This window comes from Rhyacophila brunnea, unplaced genomic scaffold (genome assembly GCF_057557595.1).
Source record: "Rhyacophila brunnea isolate RB1 unplaced genomic scaffold, BYU_Rbru_1.0 scaffold_17, whole genome shotgun sequence".
Taxonomy (NCBI): domain Eukaryota; kingdom Metazoa; phylum Arthropoda; class Insecta; order Trichoptera; family Rhyacophilidae; genus Rhyacophila; species Rhyacophila brunnea.
In genome coordinates this window covers 32,498,510-32,517,996 of record NW_028232827.1, presented here as the reverse complement: position 1 = coordinate 32,517,996, position 19,487 = coordinate 32,498,510, and the positions used below count along the sequence as shown (strand labels likewise).

The 19,487-nt window shown below is 35.4% G+C and overlaps 1 protein-coding gene across 1 annotated transcript; it reads right to left on the bottom strand.

The window, feature by feature from the left end:
- Nucleotides 1-783: 783 nt before the first annotated feature.
- On the bottom strand, nucleotides 784-17,794 carry LOC147073963 (membrane-bound alkaline phosphatase-like). Its single transcript, XM_085944713.1, has 6 exons — nucleotides 17,627-17,794; nucleotides 16,082-16,274; nucleotides 14,963-15,135; nucleotides 12,043-12,376; nucleotides 10,565-10,879; nucleotides 784-1,040 (listed from the first exon to the last, which is right to left on the bottom strand). The coding sequence occupies exons 1-6, from the start codon at nucleotides 17,738-17,740 to the stop codon at nucleotides 784-786; spliced, it is 1,386 nt and encodes a 461-aa protein (XP_085800839.1). The 5' UTR covers nucleotides 17,741-17,794.
- Nucleotides 17,795-19,487: the final 1,693 nt, after the last annotated feature.

Here is a 19,487-nt window from a genome sequence, read left to right as displayed (position 1 = left end):
ATATGCCAAGTATATATTATTATATATGTAAAATAAATATTAATTATACCATTATTATGTTGTTTATTTAAAACAAACTCTCTAAAATTACGAAAAGTATAGGTAGTTGAATTTTGTCATCTGACGAATAGTCAATAAATGTTGTCGAGATGCGATCTTATCACTGATAACTTGTTTTTGGGTTTGTTGTTTCTAATCTCATTTTCACTTCCAATATCATATCTTCATCTGCTATTTCACTTTCAGTCATGATATAAACCATTGTAAACTTATTTAATGAAGTTATAAATGCATCCATATTCAATTAGAGTAAATAAATTAAACTGTTGTAAAGCAGTGTGAATTAGCGGCCAGCGTTGCAAGCGTCAGTGCTACGGTCAGTCTACAAGCAGGATTATGACTAGAATTTGAGTGCGAGAGGTATGATATTTTGGTTATCATGAGTAGAACATTGTTTACAATAAAGACATTATAATCTCTTTGGTTTATAAGCAGCGAATATTTAAATTTGTATAAAATTAACAGGATTTTTTTTTAACAATTTTCACAATTGACTGGATATTTTGTCCGTTATATTCGAAGTCCGTTATATCGAGGTTTTACTGTATTATGTTTCACGCTATTCAGTATATATTCAATTATATATTATTACGTGTAACAAAAAACAATGCCACCTATGTACGACGGTATAAATAGAGACAGTATTGACTTAGGTATGTACGATGTTTTAATCTATGGAAATGTAACATATATTATATTATCTAGTTGTTTAATTTAATTTTATCACGCTAAATATCTTGCAATAAAAGCAGTAATCAACGTCGTCATGATTGGGAAGACTATCGAAGGTGCTGAATTGCACGCGGAGAAATCACTATCCATACACGTGGCGTATCTGATGAGATGGGGAATGGTATTTTGCTCATATACTCCCGTGAAGAGATGCTGCCATGGACCAAATGCGAAGACACCAACGTCGTCTCCTCCGTGAGTTTCCGATTCCAATGGTACCTGAGATGGATACCTGAACCGGGGGTCATCTAAAAGTAAATGTCACCGTTAATACATATTATAAGCTAAATATTATTCAGGCTATACTTCAGTTGAAGCATGGTCTAAAAAGATGAGAGTGGCTAGGCGATGCGCGGATTGTGCCGAACGAAATATAATTTCTCATAAAAATCCAACATGCGTCCATTTAATCTTATTTTTATTGTTATATTACTAATAATAATAGTATATTCATTGACATGTTTTCTTTTTAAGTACATACGTAAAGTTTTTTAGTCATCTTTAAACGATTTAAGAATATTTTATCCGACGCCACGACAAAACAAAACGACGTGCGGACACCTCAACTGTCGGTCTCCGATTCGCGACTAGTGAGAAATTTCGTCGCACCTACTGTTGAAAATCATTTTCCGTTTCACTGACGTACTCTTTTAACCTTTCTCTTACTGTGGTAATACATTTCGTTCTACCTATGACAGCACATTTGACACTACATAGTCTATTTTATATTAAAATTAATGGTCTGGATTTGCAACATACACATTCATAAAAATATTGTTTCACCTATATTTTTTGATCCAGTTAAAAACCCAATGGACAAATAGTTAACAACATTCTTTTTAAAAAGTCAGTTAACGTAATCTCGAGTCCCATATGCCATATTTTTCATTTGGTAATAAATCAGTTCCGGTTGGTAAAATCAAAAGGTTATTTCTTATTAAATTCGTGTATATTAGATCGTGAGAAAAATTCAATTCGTTTGTGTAACCGACATTAACAACCAAAAGATAACTTCCGCTCGGTGGAGGCCCATATTAAGGTATATACCACTTTGGTATGAACATGGTAATTTACCTACTTATATAATATTTTATGTACCTAGTACAACCAGATAAAAAACAATTTTAATAATCACTAAACAAAACATCTAAAATAACACTGCTTAGTGTAAAAACATCATTAAAATAAATAACAATAGATTAGTATTATTTTAGTTTCAAATATTATAATTATCTACCTACAATTTGTATGAAACAATAGTAGAATAGCATACGAAGCAAATTGTTATATAATATTGACACCCCGGAAGTCCGGGTAGGGAGGGGAGTCGGGGCCGCACGGCCGATCCGACCTCAGAGCTCGACTCTCCGGTCAACCGGGCGTCAATGAGGCCCCCGTAGCGTGCCGTCGGCAGAACGCGGGAGACACACGACCAGCTTCCACCCTTCGACTAGCTCAGAATAGTTCAAGGCGGTCAATAGTAGCTGGTTTTTAGTCCGGTAGAGCACGTTCAGTGCACGGTAGGTCTTGACAGTTGGGGGTAAATGCAGGATTGACGGGATGGAAAAATGATGAACGCACGTTGTTCGTAGCACCAATCGTTGCCGAAAGTTTTATTACCTAATTAGTTAGGTTCACGAAAAAAATTACACAACACACATTACATACACAACACAATATTACTACACATTAACAATCTCACACTTTATAAATTTTTAACAGCCCTAAATTTATTAAAAACGGGCGCCTAGGCTGTCAATTAAAAATTAAGCTTCCACAGGGCACACAGCCTGTCGCGTTTGGGAGGCTTACGCTAACTAACTTTCTACCTGCCGTGTTGCGGCTAGCTCTCCTTCTTTTGAGCTTTATCGCTGTCTCTTTCAATCTACCCCTGAACGACCACCCCTCTCTATCATTCTTGCATGCGGCGAATGTTTGGCTTTTGCCTGGGTTTTACCGTAAGGGTCGTCCAAGCTACCTTTTTGGCAGGCAGACTGAAAGTTACAGAGATTTCTAAGAATTGAGCCCAAAAGAAGCAACATTTATAGTTGATTACTAAAGAGCATTTTATGCATAAAACGGCGATGGAAGGATTTTGGCGGGATATGAGAAACATGAATGTGGCATCCATATCTTCGCTCGTGATTTACTATTAAGGGGTCCTCCATGCCCGTAGAAACGTGGAGGTATCAAGCGGCCCCATTCAGATTCGAGCGAAGTGCCCATTCTGTTTCCCGCCATCGTCCCTCCATCCTCGCTCGTATTACCGCAACACAGCGGTGTGCTCCTTGCCCCATTTACTTTATTGACGGTGACATGACCAAACTCAATAAGTTTACATATAACGGGCCCTTCTTAGGGTCAGTTTAAAATTATATTCTCGCAAGTAATTCATTACAATTCAAGAAAGGCATCGGGGCGTCGCCATGAGCAACCTAAGTTCACATAGTTTTTTTTTTTTTTCCAGACATGAAATATAATTCGTATAAGAAATTTACATTACAAGACCGGACGTCATTGTCCGCCTCCGTATCCTGCTTGAAGAGCTTATTAATTAATCATATTAATAACAATCGTCCTCCATTACAAAATAAATTTTTAAACAATGCCTTGCGCTACATTTCGCACACGCCATGAGTCTCCATGACGCAGCTACATTCGCGACTTCTATTTTTGGCTTACAACTTTTTTGGTTATAAACAAGCACTCTCAGTACTCATACACGGTTATCCTGGGTTCTTGACATTTGGTCGCACACCCAACCGTTTACCATTACTCTGGGTTTACCAACGAGACTATCCCCCACCGTTCATATCCCGAGGGAGGGTCGACAGACGCCCCTAGCTGAGGCGAGTGGTTCAGACAGACCTTTGCGTGGTCGATCCCTCGCCCACATGCTCAGAGCGTGAACATCGCCCCCCATCGTTCAACCACCAGCAGAGTATACCTCGCTGCAGTGCCCCCGCGGTGGACAGTGATAACCAGCCTCAGTATATCCTGTCACCTAAGTAGCGGTTACAAAAAAACACAATCTTACAAGGTGGAATCTGGCATGAACGACATCGTTACAGGCCCATCACCTTCAGTTCGCTACCAATCACGCTCACCGGTATCCTTACGCGGTGACGCTACATTCACGAGCCCTGGATAATGTATTTGACAGACATAATCACAAAGCAACATCTATTACACATTACAATAAAAGAAAAGAAAACAATTTAACGGCAATCAACTTCTGGGTGGAACTCTATCATTCCTGCCTCACTACGCTAGTAACAACACATTTTTAAATCACAACAGAAATTCAAGACAAAACTAGGATGAAAAACCACAATTACAACCATTAAACAAAGTATAAAACTTAAAAACTCGTCCCTCTGCCATGAGGTAACCCTGATGCAAGCTTCCTACCTACGTTTCGAACCGCAAGAAGAAGGCGAGTAACTGAAGTACCCACATCGCTAGGTTGCGAGCGATTGCGTCAACGACGTTTTCGACTCGTATGGCGGCAGTCCGTGCTATTTTAGTTTCTACCTGTTTATTTCTACGCACCGTTTTAGGTCGCGTACGTCTACGGTGGCTATCCCTACCGATTTCCGTGGTCTGAAACCTCCTCGATTTATATCCTTCTTGGTGAAGGCTTCCCCTTGCACCTTTATATAAATACCTTGAATTTCTAACTATAAGGGTAGATTCCGCACCACCCGTGTCCACTCTCCTTCGAAAGAGTAGATGGTGGAGCATCGCCCGTTTTAACTCCGCTGAAGGCCTATCCTCAACGCATACTCCAACACTACACTACTGCACTACTTTGCTACTTCACCCCCCCACTACTTATTTTGAAAAAAAATTAAAATGAAATTAGATTTTCTGATAATTCGGGTAGACACAACGACGCCATTCTGTCTCGCGGCTAAGCGAATGAATGCTGATGTGTCGCCCTTTCTGACACGGCTGAAAGCCCATTGTTATCTATCACGTTCGCTAAGTTTTCACAACAATGTTTCGGATTCACGTCCACTAGCTCTTAAAGATTCATCCTCACTCAGCGATATACAATTCACGAGAGGGTTGTGGCATTCCGACCTTGCATGTAAAATTACTAGAATATCCGGCCACCGATCGATAAGGGACCCTCAACACATAATAAAAATACACCTCAATACTGGCCTCCGCCAGTCGTATCTCGACGAAGAGTCGACAATCGGCCCCTGCGGTGGTGAGAGGGTCTGTGCCGACATAGGTTTACCAACGGACTCTCACACAAGGGTGAGAGGGTCTTACCGAAGGCGTACGAGCCGGCCTCCCACACACTCGTCGGAGTGACGAACGGCGCCCCTCAATCAATCACTCCCGACAGAAGACAAAACCAAGGTGCCACAATAAAAAAACAAATTAAGCTTCGGCTCGCTACCCATTCATGCACGGCGGAATGACTCGGCCGGCACTACCCTTCGCGATCTAGGCTTCCTCTCGACACACGCGTCACGTCAAGTCTCCCGCTCACGATCGGTACCATTACCTAGATGCAAGTTACTTCCACAGTGGGCTCTCGCAAGATGGCGCGCGTAGCTAAGACTCATCTCGTCGACTCGCGGCAGCTCATCCTAACACCTCTATTACCACCTAACGGACGCGCACACTAAAAATCGCACCCTATATTCATCACCCGTATCTACATGCGTACATACATACATCCTTTCTGACACGGCTGAAGGCCTGTCGTTATCAACTACGCGCGCTAAGTTATCACAGAGATGCTGCGGATTCACGTCCGCTAGACCTCAAAAATCTGCCCCCATCACACGACACCAACTCACGGGACAGTTGTGGGGGACACACCACCCATTACTAGAATATCCGGCCGCGATCGACTATTGACTCGTGACACAAAGAAAATACAAATAAAATACAAACACAATTACGGCGTATCTGGTGCGAACAGATTCGTTACACACCGACGCCCGCCGCATCACTACTCTATCGCGCACACTGGCACACGTGCTCAGTGTCACTACATTCGTGAGCCCACCTTAATCCTGACAGAGAGCCGACAGATGCCCCCTCGATCAATCGCCGATCGAGAGACACGGTCCTACCTCAACGAGTCAACCAACCAGCCGACGGCGCCATCATCTAGTCAACCGCCCCGCAAGAAGATGCGCGTAGCTAAAACCCATTCCGTCGGTCCACGGCAGTCCATCCCAATACCTCCATTCCTCCTTAACAAACGTTCCTCGCTAACGACCGTCACTACTTCACATTGCATTCATATACGTTCATACATGAGCCGTCAGTAGGTAAATTAAACTAGGCAAAATTTATGGGATACAATTAACAAAATGTGCTTAGAAAACAAAATTAGAAATTGAAAATAAGTATTCATGGTTATCTTATCATACTTAGTACACCATCCCTCCGTACTAAATACGCAATACAGAGTCATCAACCTGGCCAAGGTAGATTTATAAATGATAATTAGGATCCATTTTCAACGTTCTCATCTCATCTTAATTGAGTGAATAAGGTCATTGATATTTAATTAATCTATTTTATTCCGTCGTGTTTGACGACATCGGTTAATGTAGTACTAAGCTGCGGCATATACTGTAGTTAAATTGTAGGTCTAACAACAAAATGACACATCAATAAGACATACACAGCAATGATAATAATACACAAGCATTACAATACGAAAATAAACAACAATATGAAATATGAATTAAAATTAAAGTGTTATATTGGCCTGGTCGTTCCTCCGTAGGGGGTCTCCTTCCTCCATCTTCTCCGGTTAGGGCCTGTTGGGCGCTAACCGGCTGTGTGGCGGTCTGGCACCGCGTCGTCCGCGCCGCGATGGCGTACCACGCCTCTCCACGGACATTTCGTGGCCGGCATCCCTCTTGGTCCGCGCCGTCTTCTCGCAGATACACCGCACGGTACATTCGATAACTTCCATCAAGTCCGTATCGCAGTTATTCATCGTAAAGTTATAAATAAAATTTAGTATTTAAAATTTATTATTAGTGTCACTGATCCTTATTTGCACGCACTGACAATTGTTAGTATTGCAAAATTAACAGAAAAAATATAAACTTGAAAAAATAAAATATGTCCAACTGACAGATGACAGCTGTCAAAAGCGACAAATAACAACACTCACAACCGATCCAAGATGGCGGGTGTCAACAGACTCAGCATTTTCAAGATGGCGGACGATCACAACACCACAAGCGTCAAAATTACAGTCGTCAACCACAACAACCGTCCTCCCACTGTCACAAATGTCAAAATGTCACTGTCCACGTCAACTGTCTAATACTTTGAGCACACTAAATTTATAACACTGAATTTAGCACTGACTCTTCATTTCAGGATATCGGTTCGGTGAAGCTCCTTCAGTTCTTCACTGCCCTATTTCTGACAGATGCTTGCCAACATGACAAGTACTGTCACAGCCCCACGTTGGGCGCCAAACTTGACACCCCGGAAGTCCGGGTAGGGAGGGGAGTCGGGGCCGCACGGCCGATCCGACCTCAGAGCTCGACTCTCCGGTCAACCGGGCGTCAATGAGGCCCCCGTAGCGTGCCGTCGGCAGAACGCGGGAGACACACGACCAGCTTCCACCCTTCGACTAGCTCAGAATAGTTCAAGGCGGTCAATAGTAGCTGGTTTTTAGTCCGGTAGAGCACGTTCAGTGCACGGTAGGTCTTGACAGTTGGGGGTAAATGCAGGATTGACGGGATGGAAAAATGATGAACGCACGTTGTTCGTAGCACCAATCGTTGCCGAAAGTTTTATTACCTAATTAGTTAGGTTCACGAAAAAAATTACACAACACACATTACATACACAACACAATATTACTACACATTAACAATCTCACACTTTATAAATTTTTAACAGCCCTAAATTTATTAAAAACGGGCGCCTAGGCTGTCAATTAAAAATTAAGCTTCCACAGGGCACACAGCCTGTCGCGTTTGGGAGGCTTACGCTAACTAACTTTCTACCTGCCGTGTTGCGGCTAGCTCTCCTTCTTTTGAGCTTTATCGCTGTCTCTTTCAATCTACCCCTGAACGACCACCCCTCTCTATCATTCTTGCATGCGGCGAATGTTTGGCTTTTGCCTGGGTTTTACCGTAAGGGTCGTCCAAGCTACCTTTTTGGCAGGCAGACTGAAAGTTACAGAGATTTCTAAGAATTGAGCCCAAAAGAAGCAACATTTATAGTTGATTACTAAAGAGCATTTTATGCATAAAACGGCGATGGAAGGATTTTGGCGGGATATGAGAAACATGAATGTGGCATCCATATCTTCGCTCGTGATTTACTATTAAGGGGTCCTCCATGCCCGTAGAAACGTGGAGGTATCAATATTATTGTTCATTTTATTAACCTGTACACCTGAATTACAATACTAATACAGTTAATAAATAATTAAATTGTATGCAAACATTGACAGGAACTGCGTGAAACATGCAGGGTCGGTATTGTAATTTTTTTATAGATTTCAAAAAATAATATCGTCTACATTTTGATGATTCGACTTTAGAAAGGAAAAAGGACATAACCCTCAGTTTTTTCAAAATATGTTTTATTGAATAATAATTTTGTAATAATAACGTTGTAACTAACTAACTAACGTTGTATAGATCTACCATCATAAATTGGCATTTCAGCGAGGGCGCTAGTATGACATTGAGAATATTACCATAACTAACAAAGAATGTAAAAAGAATGTAAAAGAATGTAAGCTGCAATTGCCAATTTATTATTTAAATGTAGCTGGCAATTTTTAAAAACAGAAGGGCGACTTATCCTTCATTTTTGTTGATTTTTCTTTAATTAACTCAATAATTTATCATATCAGATTAAGAATATAAAAACCAAGTTATTAATTAATTATCACGCACTTCACAGCTATGTCCATTTTACAACGTTTTTATTAGCTAGTATTCTTATTTGTCCGGTGGTTGTTTATCCGGTACAAATCTTCCTTCCCGACTAGCTAGACATTTGAAACTTTTATTGTATATCAGAACACGATGCCAGTGCCTTTTTTTAATACTTTTAGCCATCTTTAAGTAGAATTGAATTAATTTTCAATTAATTCTGTTTTGTATGAAAAGTTATTTCGGAAGAAATCCATAATCCAATCCACTATTATTGGTTGCTAGGGGACTGGGGTCTTAGCAACTAAATTATTAATATATACGTGCGTTACTATGGAAATCAATATGAAATGTCAAAATGACATTTCAGTATTATTTCTATCAAGTACAAATTTGTTTGATCGTTAATTTAAGCTAGTCAAGTCAAGTCAAGTTTATATGATTCAATAGAAAATTATTTTAAACTTATATAAAAAATTCTTTTTATCTTGTAATTATTGTATTTTAACTTTGACCGAAAACCATAATACAAACATTTTTGTGCCTTCTGTAAAATTTGGTTCGTGTTGATTACGTCCTTTTTCCTATCTAGAGTCGAATGTAATAAAAAGATTAGACCGTCCAACGATCTTAGATTGTAAGTTTATCTTTGAACTGTAAAACTGTGCATTTTCTTTTTATTTTTAGATGTGCATTTTTATTAATGAAAACATTTTAAAAAGTAAATTGCACTATATTACATATTATTATATCGATGGTTATCCATAGTAACGAAACTAAATTTTTACCGTAATACGTCAGTTCGCCTTAATGGTCGACTCGAAAATTAAAAATGCAGGGTATCTTTGGGAGCTAATTCAAAATAATCTGTATTCTTTATCAGAAAAAAATTTAGTCCTATCTATAATGAAATTATTACATCTTATCTATCAAAATTAAAATTCATACAATATATTAACTTTAATTAATTCTTTCTTTTATTCAACGAATAATTCACAAGTTTTTAAGAATGTCTCATTCTAATTATTGAACATACATAACTTATGAGAAAATATAGCCAATAGAAAAAATCATTTTTGAAAAAAGCAAGACACCCGGCAGGACTCGAACCTACGTGTCTTGGGCATCACGCCCTGTGCATTACCACTATGCTACGATGGCCATGCTTAATTGCGACAAATTTTAACTATTGGCCTCTTTAATATCTGCTCATAATCGCTCTCCAAATTGAGTTACGGTAGGCGATCGGTTATTGTATTCTAAATAATTAAAGTATTTATTACTTTAATTACTAACCGACGTCATGGATGACTCCAATATTTTTTGTTGTAACTTACTTGAACTTGCTAAGAATTTTAATTAAATATTTTTTTTTCAAGAAATAATTCACAAGATTTGTTTTCACAAGGGTGTCTTACTTTTTTCAAAAAAGATTTTTCTATTGACTATATTTTCTCATAAGTGTTTTCAGAATTATGTATGTTAAATTATTATATTAAATGTATTTATTGTAAAAGTCGTCATTTTTGAGAAAAAAAAATATCATTTTGCAACGATGTTACCATTATATAATTTATGTTTTTCTAATATATAATATGTCGATGTACATTCTTTTTTATTTAAAAAAAAAATGCTAAAATTAAAATATTAATTTATGGTATAAAATATGGTTTGAAAATAGAACACGATTTTACATGACGTTCACCTCAAAATTATTGCTTCCAATTTTGTCTACAGATTGCAGATCAAAAATTATATACGGCATAAAATAACATTTTACATTAAAAAATCTTTTATTTTTATTTATTTTAACAAACTATTCAGATCTTCTGAAATATATATCTCAAAATCGAAATATCCGGACGTGAAAAAAAGCTTACCCATATCCTCTTTGGTGACGTCCACGCGTTTTCCATCATCTTCTTTTCTGTAACCAGGACCGTTGGCGTAACTCAAGGTCAAATAGGGCAGTCCATCATCGGCATTCTTATCGTCAATTGCACCCAGAATTGAGTTTCCCCTAGTCGGATATCCGCTATAAGACATCGTATGGGCATGGTCAGAAGACACCACCAGGAGTGTGTCCTCACTCGAGGTTATGTTGACTGCTCTGCCAATAGCTTTAGAAAACTCTGATGTCTCGTCGAGAGCCAATCTTGCCATAGTTTCATGATGGGCGTGGTCGATTCTGCCACCTAAAATTAACAATAAAAATAAACAATACAATAATAAATAATATGTAGCTACAGATAAAAAATATTCATGAAAATTTGTATTTCTTCGTATATGTCTAATTGAACTTGCTAACAATTTTTAATAAGCCATTTATTTTATTCAAATGAATAATTCACAAGATTTTGAGAATATAACATTCATACAATGAACATACATAACTTGAAAACACCTCAGATATAATACCCACTAGAAAAAAATTGGCGAGAGCGGGGCGTCGGTTAGTAATTAAGGTAATTAATATTACTTTATTTAATACACAAAAATCGATAGTCAATAATAACGCAATTTGATAAGCATTTCATGTATAACCTACTAGTTTAAATTGACGTCATTAGATAGGATGCTCGTATCATAATTGGTTAATGCACGGATTGACGCGATACCATGGGTTCAAATCCCGTTGAGTTTCGTATTTTTTTCAAATATAATTTTTTCTAGTGGGTGGGGTGTTTTCAAGTTATGTATGTTCATTATATCGAATGTTACATTCTCAAAATCTTGTGAATTAGTCATTTGAAAAAAAGAAATGGTTTAGTAAATTATTTCTTCAAACAAAGTGCATAACTAACTTACTATTGGCAATCCCATTTAAACGGACAATTATTACTTAGATATTGATATACTATTATTCCACTTATGTGAAGATGATTTTAAGTGGACGTTGTTTTTCAAATACTTAAAATATGGTCTACTTGGTTTATTCGGTATAATATTGTTAGTAATGATTATATTTCATTGTTGTTTCATGACGTCATGTTGTGAATATCTTGAATTTGTCGCCCACAATGACCGAGGGGCTATTACTTACGTCGTGAATCCCGGGCTTAAATCGTGGCTCTGGTAAATTCACATGTTGTTTAGTGTGTTTTTGGAGCCGAGTATGGATCTACAAATAATAGATTGTGCAAGTGGATAAGATCCATTTCTCTCAAAAATAAAAATCACTTAAGACAATCTCCCCCTGTTGAGTCCCATATTATGATCTTCTTATGGTTAAATGCTTAAAAAACCGTTCACCATTTACATAAATAAATAAATTTTAGTTTGATACAACCTCAGCAACTGGCTGTAAAGTATTCAATAAAAAAATATAAATGACAAATATTTTATAGTATATAATAACCTTCAGCAAACAGGAAGAATCCCTTTTCATTTTTAGACAACACTTTGATGGCCGCTTCCACCATTTCACCAAACGTTGGTTCGGTTAAATTATTCCCTTCTAAATGGTACTGACAATGATCCGCTTCGAAGAGCCCAAGAAGGTAGTCTCTGGAGTAGTTCACGTTCATCAGCTGAGCTCTATTCCAGACGTAAGTGCTGGATTTTTCCTCAGCGGTTTTTTGAGCCGTCCATTCTTCGATCAAATTCTTCCCATCCCAGCGCAATCCTTTGGTGCCTTCTTGATCGGTAGTAGAATTGGGTAAAAATTCTCTACGTCCACCGCCCAAGATTACCTGTACAATATCATAACAATATTTTAATAATATAGTTACAGTGATGAAGAGTGTCTTTCGGGGAGAGGATTTTTTTTAAATTAGCTCTATTATCCAATGTGGATCTTGGCTGCCTCACAAAGAGGTTGCTTATAATATTTTTTATGAGAAATAGATGTTAGCCACTTTACTTACTCTACCTGTTCGGGCAATACATTAGGATCAAAGACACATTAAAAACAATTAACCAGACCCAGGATTCAAACCAGAGACCCACGACTTCATAATACTATTATTGATGGAAAGTGATACTACGGATACTATTACTAATGATATGTAAACTTGATGAAAACGTTATGTATGTAATTAATTAATAACGAAGACGTTTTTGATTATTTTTACTGTCTTAATATATTTTATTTTAATTCATAATAAGATACATTAGCAATAGGTGCAAGAATATTCAATGCGCTCCCCAAAGACATAGATATTATGTTCAGTGACATGCTATGTATTTTGTTTTGAAGTTTTTATTTTTCTTTATAAAATTGTACTTATGTTTTTTTATTATGGTAAATATTTTCTTCTCTCTTGTGAGGGTAATATTATTTGTTTGTAAATCTCATATTTTGAACGTCTTGAATTTTGAGTTGTTATGTCCACAATGATTTGTTATCTTAATAAATAAATACATATTATCCAACTTTACCATATAAGTTGTTACAATAAATTATAATCGTTTACTTTTTTTAGGGACAGTCACCGCAGGCTTTTATAATTGTCCAGTAGATGGTACTGTCAATTTATAACGGGAAACATATTATTTTCAATTGTATACAGAAATTACCTTAGAATGGCGATAATTATACAATTATTATATTAGGTATAGATATTATGGTAATTTAAATAAAATATAAAACATTCAAAAAATCTAATTTTCACGACTGCTAATTATTGATAGGAGGTAACAGAGGTGAAGGGTGGAGGTAGGCTGTTAAGATCCGACATAAAAAGTGCGCACTAAACTTTGTCAGTCAAACGTGTTTGTTTTCATTGAACTAAGACTACAAATAAATTGTAGATAGTGTTGGTTAGTTTTTAAAAGCTAACCAACACTATAATAGTATAGGTATTTTATGGGCGATCCGACAAAAATAATGCACACTTTTTTAGGCATACGTATTTATCTTCGTTGAATTAAAAATACATATTACAGACGGTGTTGGTTAGTTCTTTAAATTCATTAAGCCCTGTCTTTACGAAATCACGATCAATAAAACATAAAACTAGGTATAATTTTAGATATTTTATAGATAAACGAATATTTTTACGACTATTATCTACTATAGCTAGGATTAGGCGAGATTTGATTGAATTTTAAAAGCTAATAAATACTATCTACATAATATTGTAGTCTTAGTTCAATGAAACCAATTACGTTAGACTGAATAAGTTTAGTGTGCACTATTTAAGTCGGATCATAACAGCCTACCTCCACCCTTCGCCTGTGGTAGGTAATGTTAAATGATTGTAGATAATTTAAAATATATTTTTCAAGATGAACGCTAAATAAGCATGAGCACACATAATAATTAATAATAACCAACAGTGAGTCCGAAAAGAATTGTAATCATAGTTTCAATGCAGCTTTAAGTTGACTCAATGCACCTCCACCATGCAAATTCGGTCACTAAAAATATTAGAAAGGTTAAATTCGTCAGCAATTTGTGCTTGGTCAATAAATCAATAAACACACTGAAGATATACAAAATAAAAATGATCTTGTAAATGACCGATCGTGGAGATCTGGAATTGCTCATAAAAATTTCAATTCAGAGAACCTAGCGGAAAAATACGAATCTTGCAATTTGAATTTTTTTTTTGATAATTTACAATTTCAACTGTATTAATTATTAAATATGTATCACATAACATTAAAAAGATTTTTTTTAAGTCAAAGATAAACTTACAATAATTGTAAAAAATTGTGAATTGGTCACGTATTTGGTACATAGGTTACGTTATTATTACATTCATTTTAGGGTTATATTAAATAATAAAATTTAGTTTATTAAGTTTTCTAAGCATCGCTTAAGAGATTTTTGACTAATTCATAGTTTTAATATTTTTTATATCTATTTTAAAAAACATCGATTTCTATAAAAAATATAAATCAGTATATCTTGAAATCCTTTTTATTTATATGAAATCATATTTAGCTATGGTCCCAATATTTAAGCTCAATTTGATATAAATAAAAAAGATTTCAAGTTAAAAAAAATTATAAAAATCGATGTTATTTAAAATAGATTAAAAATATTAAAACTATGAATTATTCAAAAATCTAAGCGGTAAAAAATTGAAATTTAATAATCTAAATTTTAATAAAAAATACTACATGTTTATCTCACTCAAACTATGTTGCCGATTTCGACATCATAAATTAGACGTCTATCTTTTGATTTTACATTACGATCTTATATTTCTTCTGCTAACGTGTTCAAAGACGTTAATTCATGTAACACCATAATGCACTGCAAACTATGTAGATATTATTAAATTAATTAAATTATTTGCTGTAGTTAAGAGTACATAGATAATACATACACTCAACTTCTTTCCAGGTTCTCCATGCACGAGCTGATAAGCAATATCTCTGCAAAGCTCGGGGTCATAACCAGCTGCGACCACTTTCCCATCACTCTCCCAATCCCTGTCTGCCGTGTGGGCATATACACCTGCTGGTGAAGCATGGGTTACTCGTGTGGTCGTTACGACTCCTAGAAAACAGAAAATTTATAATACACTGTCAGAGAGTGTCAACTTTCCAATAAGTCGCACCATGAGTACCTTATTGTATTAAGTCAAAAATTATCATTTTGTAATTAATAATGCATTTTTATTCAGAATTATTTGCTTTATTTATTGCTTTGGCGTAGTAACTGAAACAAAATGTCAAATGCGCTGTAATTGAGTTACTTCACTTAAATATTTTGAAAATATTTCGACTGCTCTACTATATTATTACGATATACTATAGCAATGCATTAATGTGATGTATATTTTTGGTGCTATGGTAATGCATCAACATGATGTATATTTTGGTGCATTAGTGTATTATTTTGATTTGATATACTAAAGTATTAAGCTCATACGAATTTCTTAAACTTACAGCAATATTACAGATATAAATGATTTGTTACTTTAAACGTTGATATCTCAAAATTACACTTTTGAAGTTAAAACACATCAAGTACTCATGGTGCGAAGTATTTGCCCATAGCCGTGTTCGAATGATGTAAACTGCATATTATTTACTTATTGCAATTGTTATCTACCAGAAAAAAAGAAACTGAAGTAGGGAAACATCATTTTCTTTTATTACTCAAATAATTAATATCAAATTTGGAAAATAAAACACCAAAATATTAATCATCATGCACTTTTATATCTTAACTTTGACGGAAAACCAAACTAAAAATGTCTTTGTGTCTCCTGTTAAAATTTGATTTATGTGGGTTAAGTCCTATTGGCTTTTAAAAGTCGATATACTCATTGTTCCTTGTTCAATAATTTACAGAAACATTTTAAATAAAAAAATATAAAGAAAGACTGTTTTTTGTTGCCATGAAGCTGGCTAAAAGATAGTTTTACTAACAACCTCATAATATTATAATAAACATTGTGTTATAAAATATGAGTCAATCACAAAACCATTTTACGGACCTACGCTTTTTCCTGCTTTGAGAAAATCTTTCGCTATTGACTCAACGTGGTTGCTGTCATCCTGCATTTTTTGACAGTCGTATCTTGGAACTTTTCCATTGACTCCAATAGTACCATAGTTCGCCTTGACACCGGTTAAGTAGGCGGTGGCCGTGCATGCAGAATCAGCCACTTGACGATCCAAACAATAGGTCTGAAACGTTGTTTACATAGAAATAAAACAAATAATACATAATTTAATATCATCCCTTTCTATGTATTTTATGTTACACTAAATGTGAAAGCAATTAGACTGGACAGGTCGACACCTTGAAGAGAATAATTCTACGTAGCTATACAAATATGTCATTCAAGATGACTGTGGATAATCAGCGCATCTATTCTATACACAATACTGTTATAGGCCGCTATCGAGGGTAGTTTTTCATTTTTTGTATCGAAATATTAGCAGTTAAGCAATAAGTTAGCTGACTAAATAATCAAAATTGTCTATCTCGCTCTAAAATTTAGCATAGCCAATAGAGGTGCAGTTAAAACATAGCACTTATTGTAACAATTACAACTAACTTATTTTAATTGTTACAATAAGTGCTAATACTTCGATACAAACCTAACCTATATAGCTGCCGTCGCGGCCGAAAGCAGTCTTGTGTATATAATTAATAGATGCGCTGGTATATAATACAGCTTTTGACAAGATTTGAAATAAATAAAAACGTATGTTTTACAATTACAAATCCAAAAATTGGTTCTTTATGTTAACTAAGAAAGCAGAGCCTGCTACAGGAAAAAATAGCTAAGTTACAAAGGAGACTACACACGTTTTGCATGTCCCATTGGGCATAATTTTAATATTTTGGACACATTAAAATGACTATTTATTTGCAATGTATCGAAAGAAGAGAAAGCTGACAACTAACGTCAATGCTGAAAAATATTATAAGAAATATTCAACTTGTCAAAAATTAACGCAATTTAGAAACCGCTTCAGAAAGAATTATTGTAAAAACGACAAAATAATTTCGTCGCAATTAGATAAAACGTATACAATTCCAAAATAGCGAAGATTGAGACTTCATGTTTTATTTAACTATTTCTTTTGTTCTACGAATATTTCACAAAATGTTAAGAAAGTACCATTCTATACATAATTTTGAAAACACTCATGAGAAAATATAGCCAATAGAAAAAATCTCTTTGAAAAAAGTAAGACACCCGGCAGGAATCGAACCTGCGTCTCTTGACGACTTTCTGACAACTTCTTGACTTGAAAAGATTTTTTCTATTGGCTATATTTTCTCATGAGTATTTTTAAAATTATGTATGTTCATGTTTTATATTTAGAAACCGATAAAATAGTAAGATGGTGGCCAAAATCTTAATTTAATATAATTTGTCTAAGTTGATTGATTTTTATTATAGACATGTTTTTATGGGTTTTTAATTATGCTCCAGACTAAAATGTGGGTTCCTACCGGGTCCAAGATGTTTTCCATCATTTTTCAAAATTATGAATTTTAATAATATAATTATAGTCGTAGGTACCTTAGCTAAACCAGTAACAGGAAACTTATCAAAACTAAGCTCGACTTCTTCTCCCGTTTCTCCTCTCAACTGTCCAATGTACGCTCTGGCAGCTGCCAACGTTGGAATTGACATTCCATCCCCAAGGAAGAAGATGACGTTCTTTGCTGGATTCTTGTTCAGAGCTCGACCGTTCTGAATGTGGACCCTTTCGATTCCAAGCTTTTTCCAATATTCTGCCGTCTGAGACTCTTCGTCTGGGTTGAGTCTTGGCGTAAACATCGGATGCATTCGATGTTCATCGGGGTCATCTGGAAATAGTAGTATATTATAATAAAAAATTGAATAGACTAATCTTCTATCAGTGGCTACGGGTTGAAATAGGCTGTTAAGATCCGTCATAAATAGTGTACATTAAACTTATTTAGTAATACGTATTTGTTTTTATTAAATTAAGACTACAATTTACAAATTGTGTTGGTTAGTTTTTAACATTCAATTAGACCCTGCGAAAACCAAGCCATTATAGATAATGGTTAATAAATACTCGTCTATCTATAAAATATCTAAAATAATGCAATTAAATCATACATAACTTTGGATATTTTATAGATAGAATAATATTTTTTATCTATTGTGTTTGTTTAAGGCAGTGATTTGAATTTAAAACAAATGAACCAATAATACAGTATAATGTGTATTCTTAATCCAACGAAAACGACATAAGTATGAATGAAAAGTGTGCACAATTTTGTCGTATCGCCCAAAGTATACCGAAACTAGTATGGTTTGGTTTACGCATGGCTTAATTGATTTTTAAAATCTAACCAACACCATCTGTAAATTGTAATCTTAGTTCAATAATAACAAATACGTATGATTAACAAAGTTTAATATTGTGTACTGTTTATGTTGGATCTTAACAGCCTACCTCCACCCTTCGCTACTGCCTTCTATCCGTACCAAGATCACTCCTAGATACAGTAGGAGTTTGCATATTTAGAATCAACCATCAGTGGATGTGAAACAGAAATAAAAAGCTATGAAACGTTTTATCACCATATGGAAGGATCTAAGAATCTCTATTCCCACACTATGAATATTTTTGTACGGTGTCGAGTCGTGGACCCTGATTGCAAAGGAGTGGAAGGCGATTGCTGCCTTCAAAATATAGCATTAGCATCGAATGTTTCGTATTTCTTGAACAGAGCACAGTATAAATCAGTCATTCATCTAGATACCCCAGATAAAATCTCTAGACAAACTGTATAAGACACATTCTGCAGTTTGATAAACATGTTATTCAGCGCGGACCAAGTGACCTGTGGTCCTAGTAGTTTTAGGCAGGATAATTTTAAAATCTAACCAACACCATCTGAAATTTGTATTCTTGGTTGAATGCAAACAAAGAAGAAAACTGATAAAGTTTAGTATGTACCGACTATTTAAATCGTATCTCCACCCCACCCTGTCACTGATAGTGATTACTTAAGTATGTTTGCTTTAACTAGTGCTGCTTATTATAAGATCGCCAGAAGTTTCAAGAAGGGTCTAGCCAAATCCCTAAAGTGTAGTTAATTTAGCGGATGTTACTATTTACATTATTTTTTGCGTAAATAAGACGTACTGGAAAGGATTATAATATGATCATAAACAAAATGTCGCGTCAAAAGGATTTCATTTGCTTTCAAATTTAGAACACCGATCATTCAAAGGGTATTATTGTGATAACAAATGAATAATATGTTATACAGAGATTACGATCGATGCTAATAAGTTGATACCTCGTATCTCACATTCAACATTTTCGATAGGGAGAATTAAAATGTTATAAAAAATCAAGTAATCAAATTAAACAAAAATACAGTTATCTTAAAAAAAC

Excerpts from the sequence above, each read along its gene's own strand:
- LOC147073963 (XM_085944713.1), bottom strand. The coding sequence starts at position 17,740 with ATGTCAATTCCAACGTTGGCAGCTGCCAGAGCGTACATTGGACAGTTG. Across the intron at positions 15,136-16,081 it reads CAAAGCAGGAAAAAGCGTAG|GAGTCGTAACGACCACACGA; the intron begins GTCCGTAAAATG and ends TCTGTTTTCTAG. Across the intron at positions 12,377-14,962 it reads AACCTGGAAAGAAGTTGAGT|GTAATCTTGGGCGGTGGACG; the intron begins GTATGTATTATC and ends GATATTGTACAG.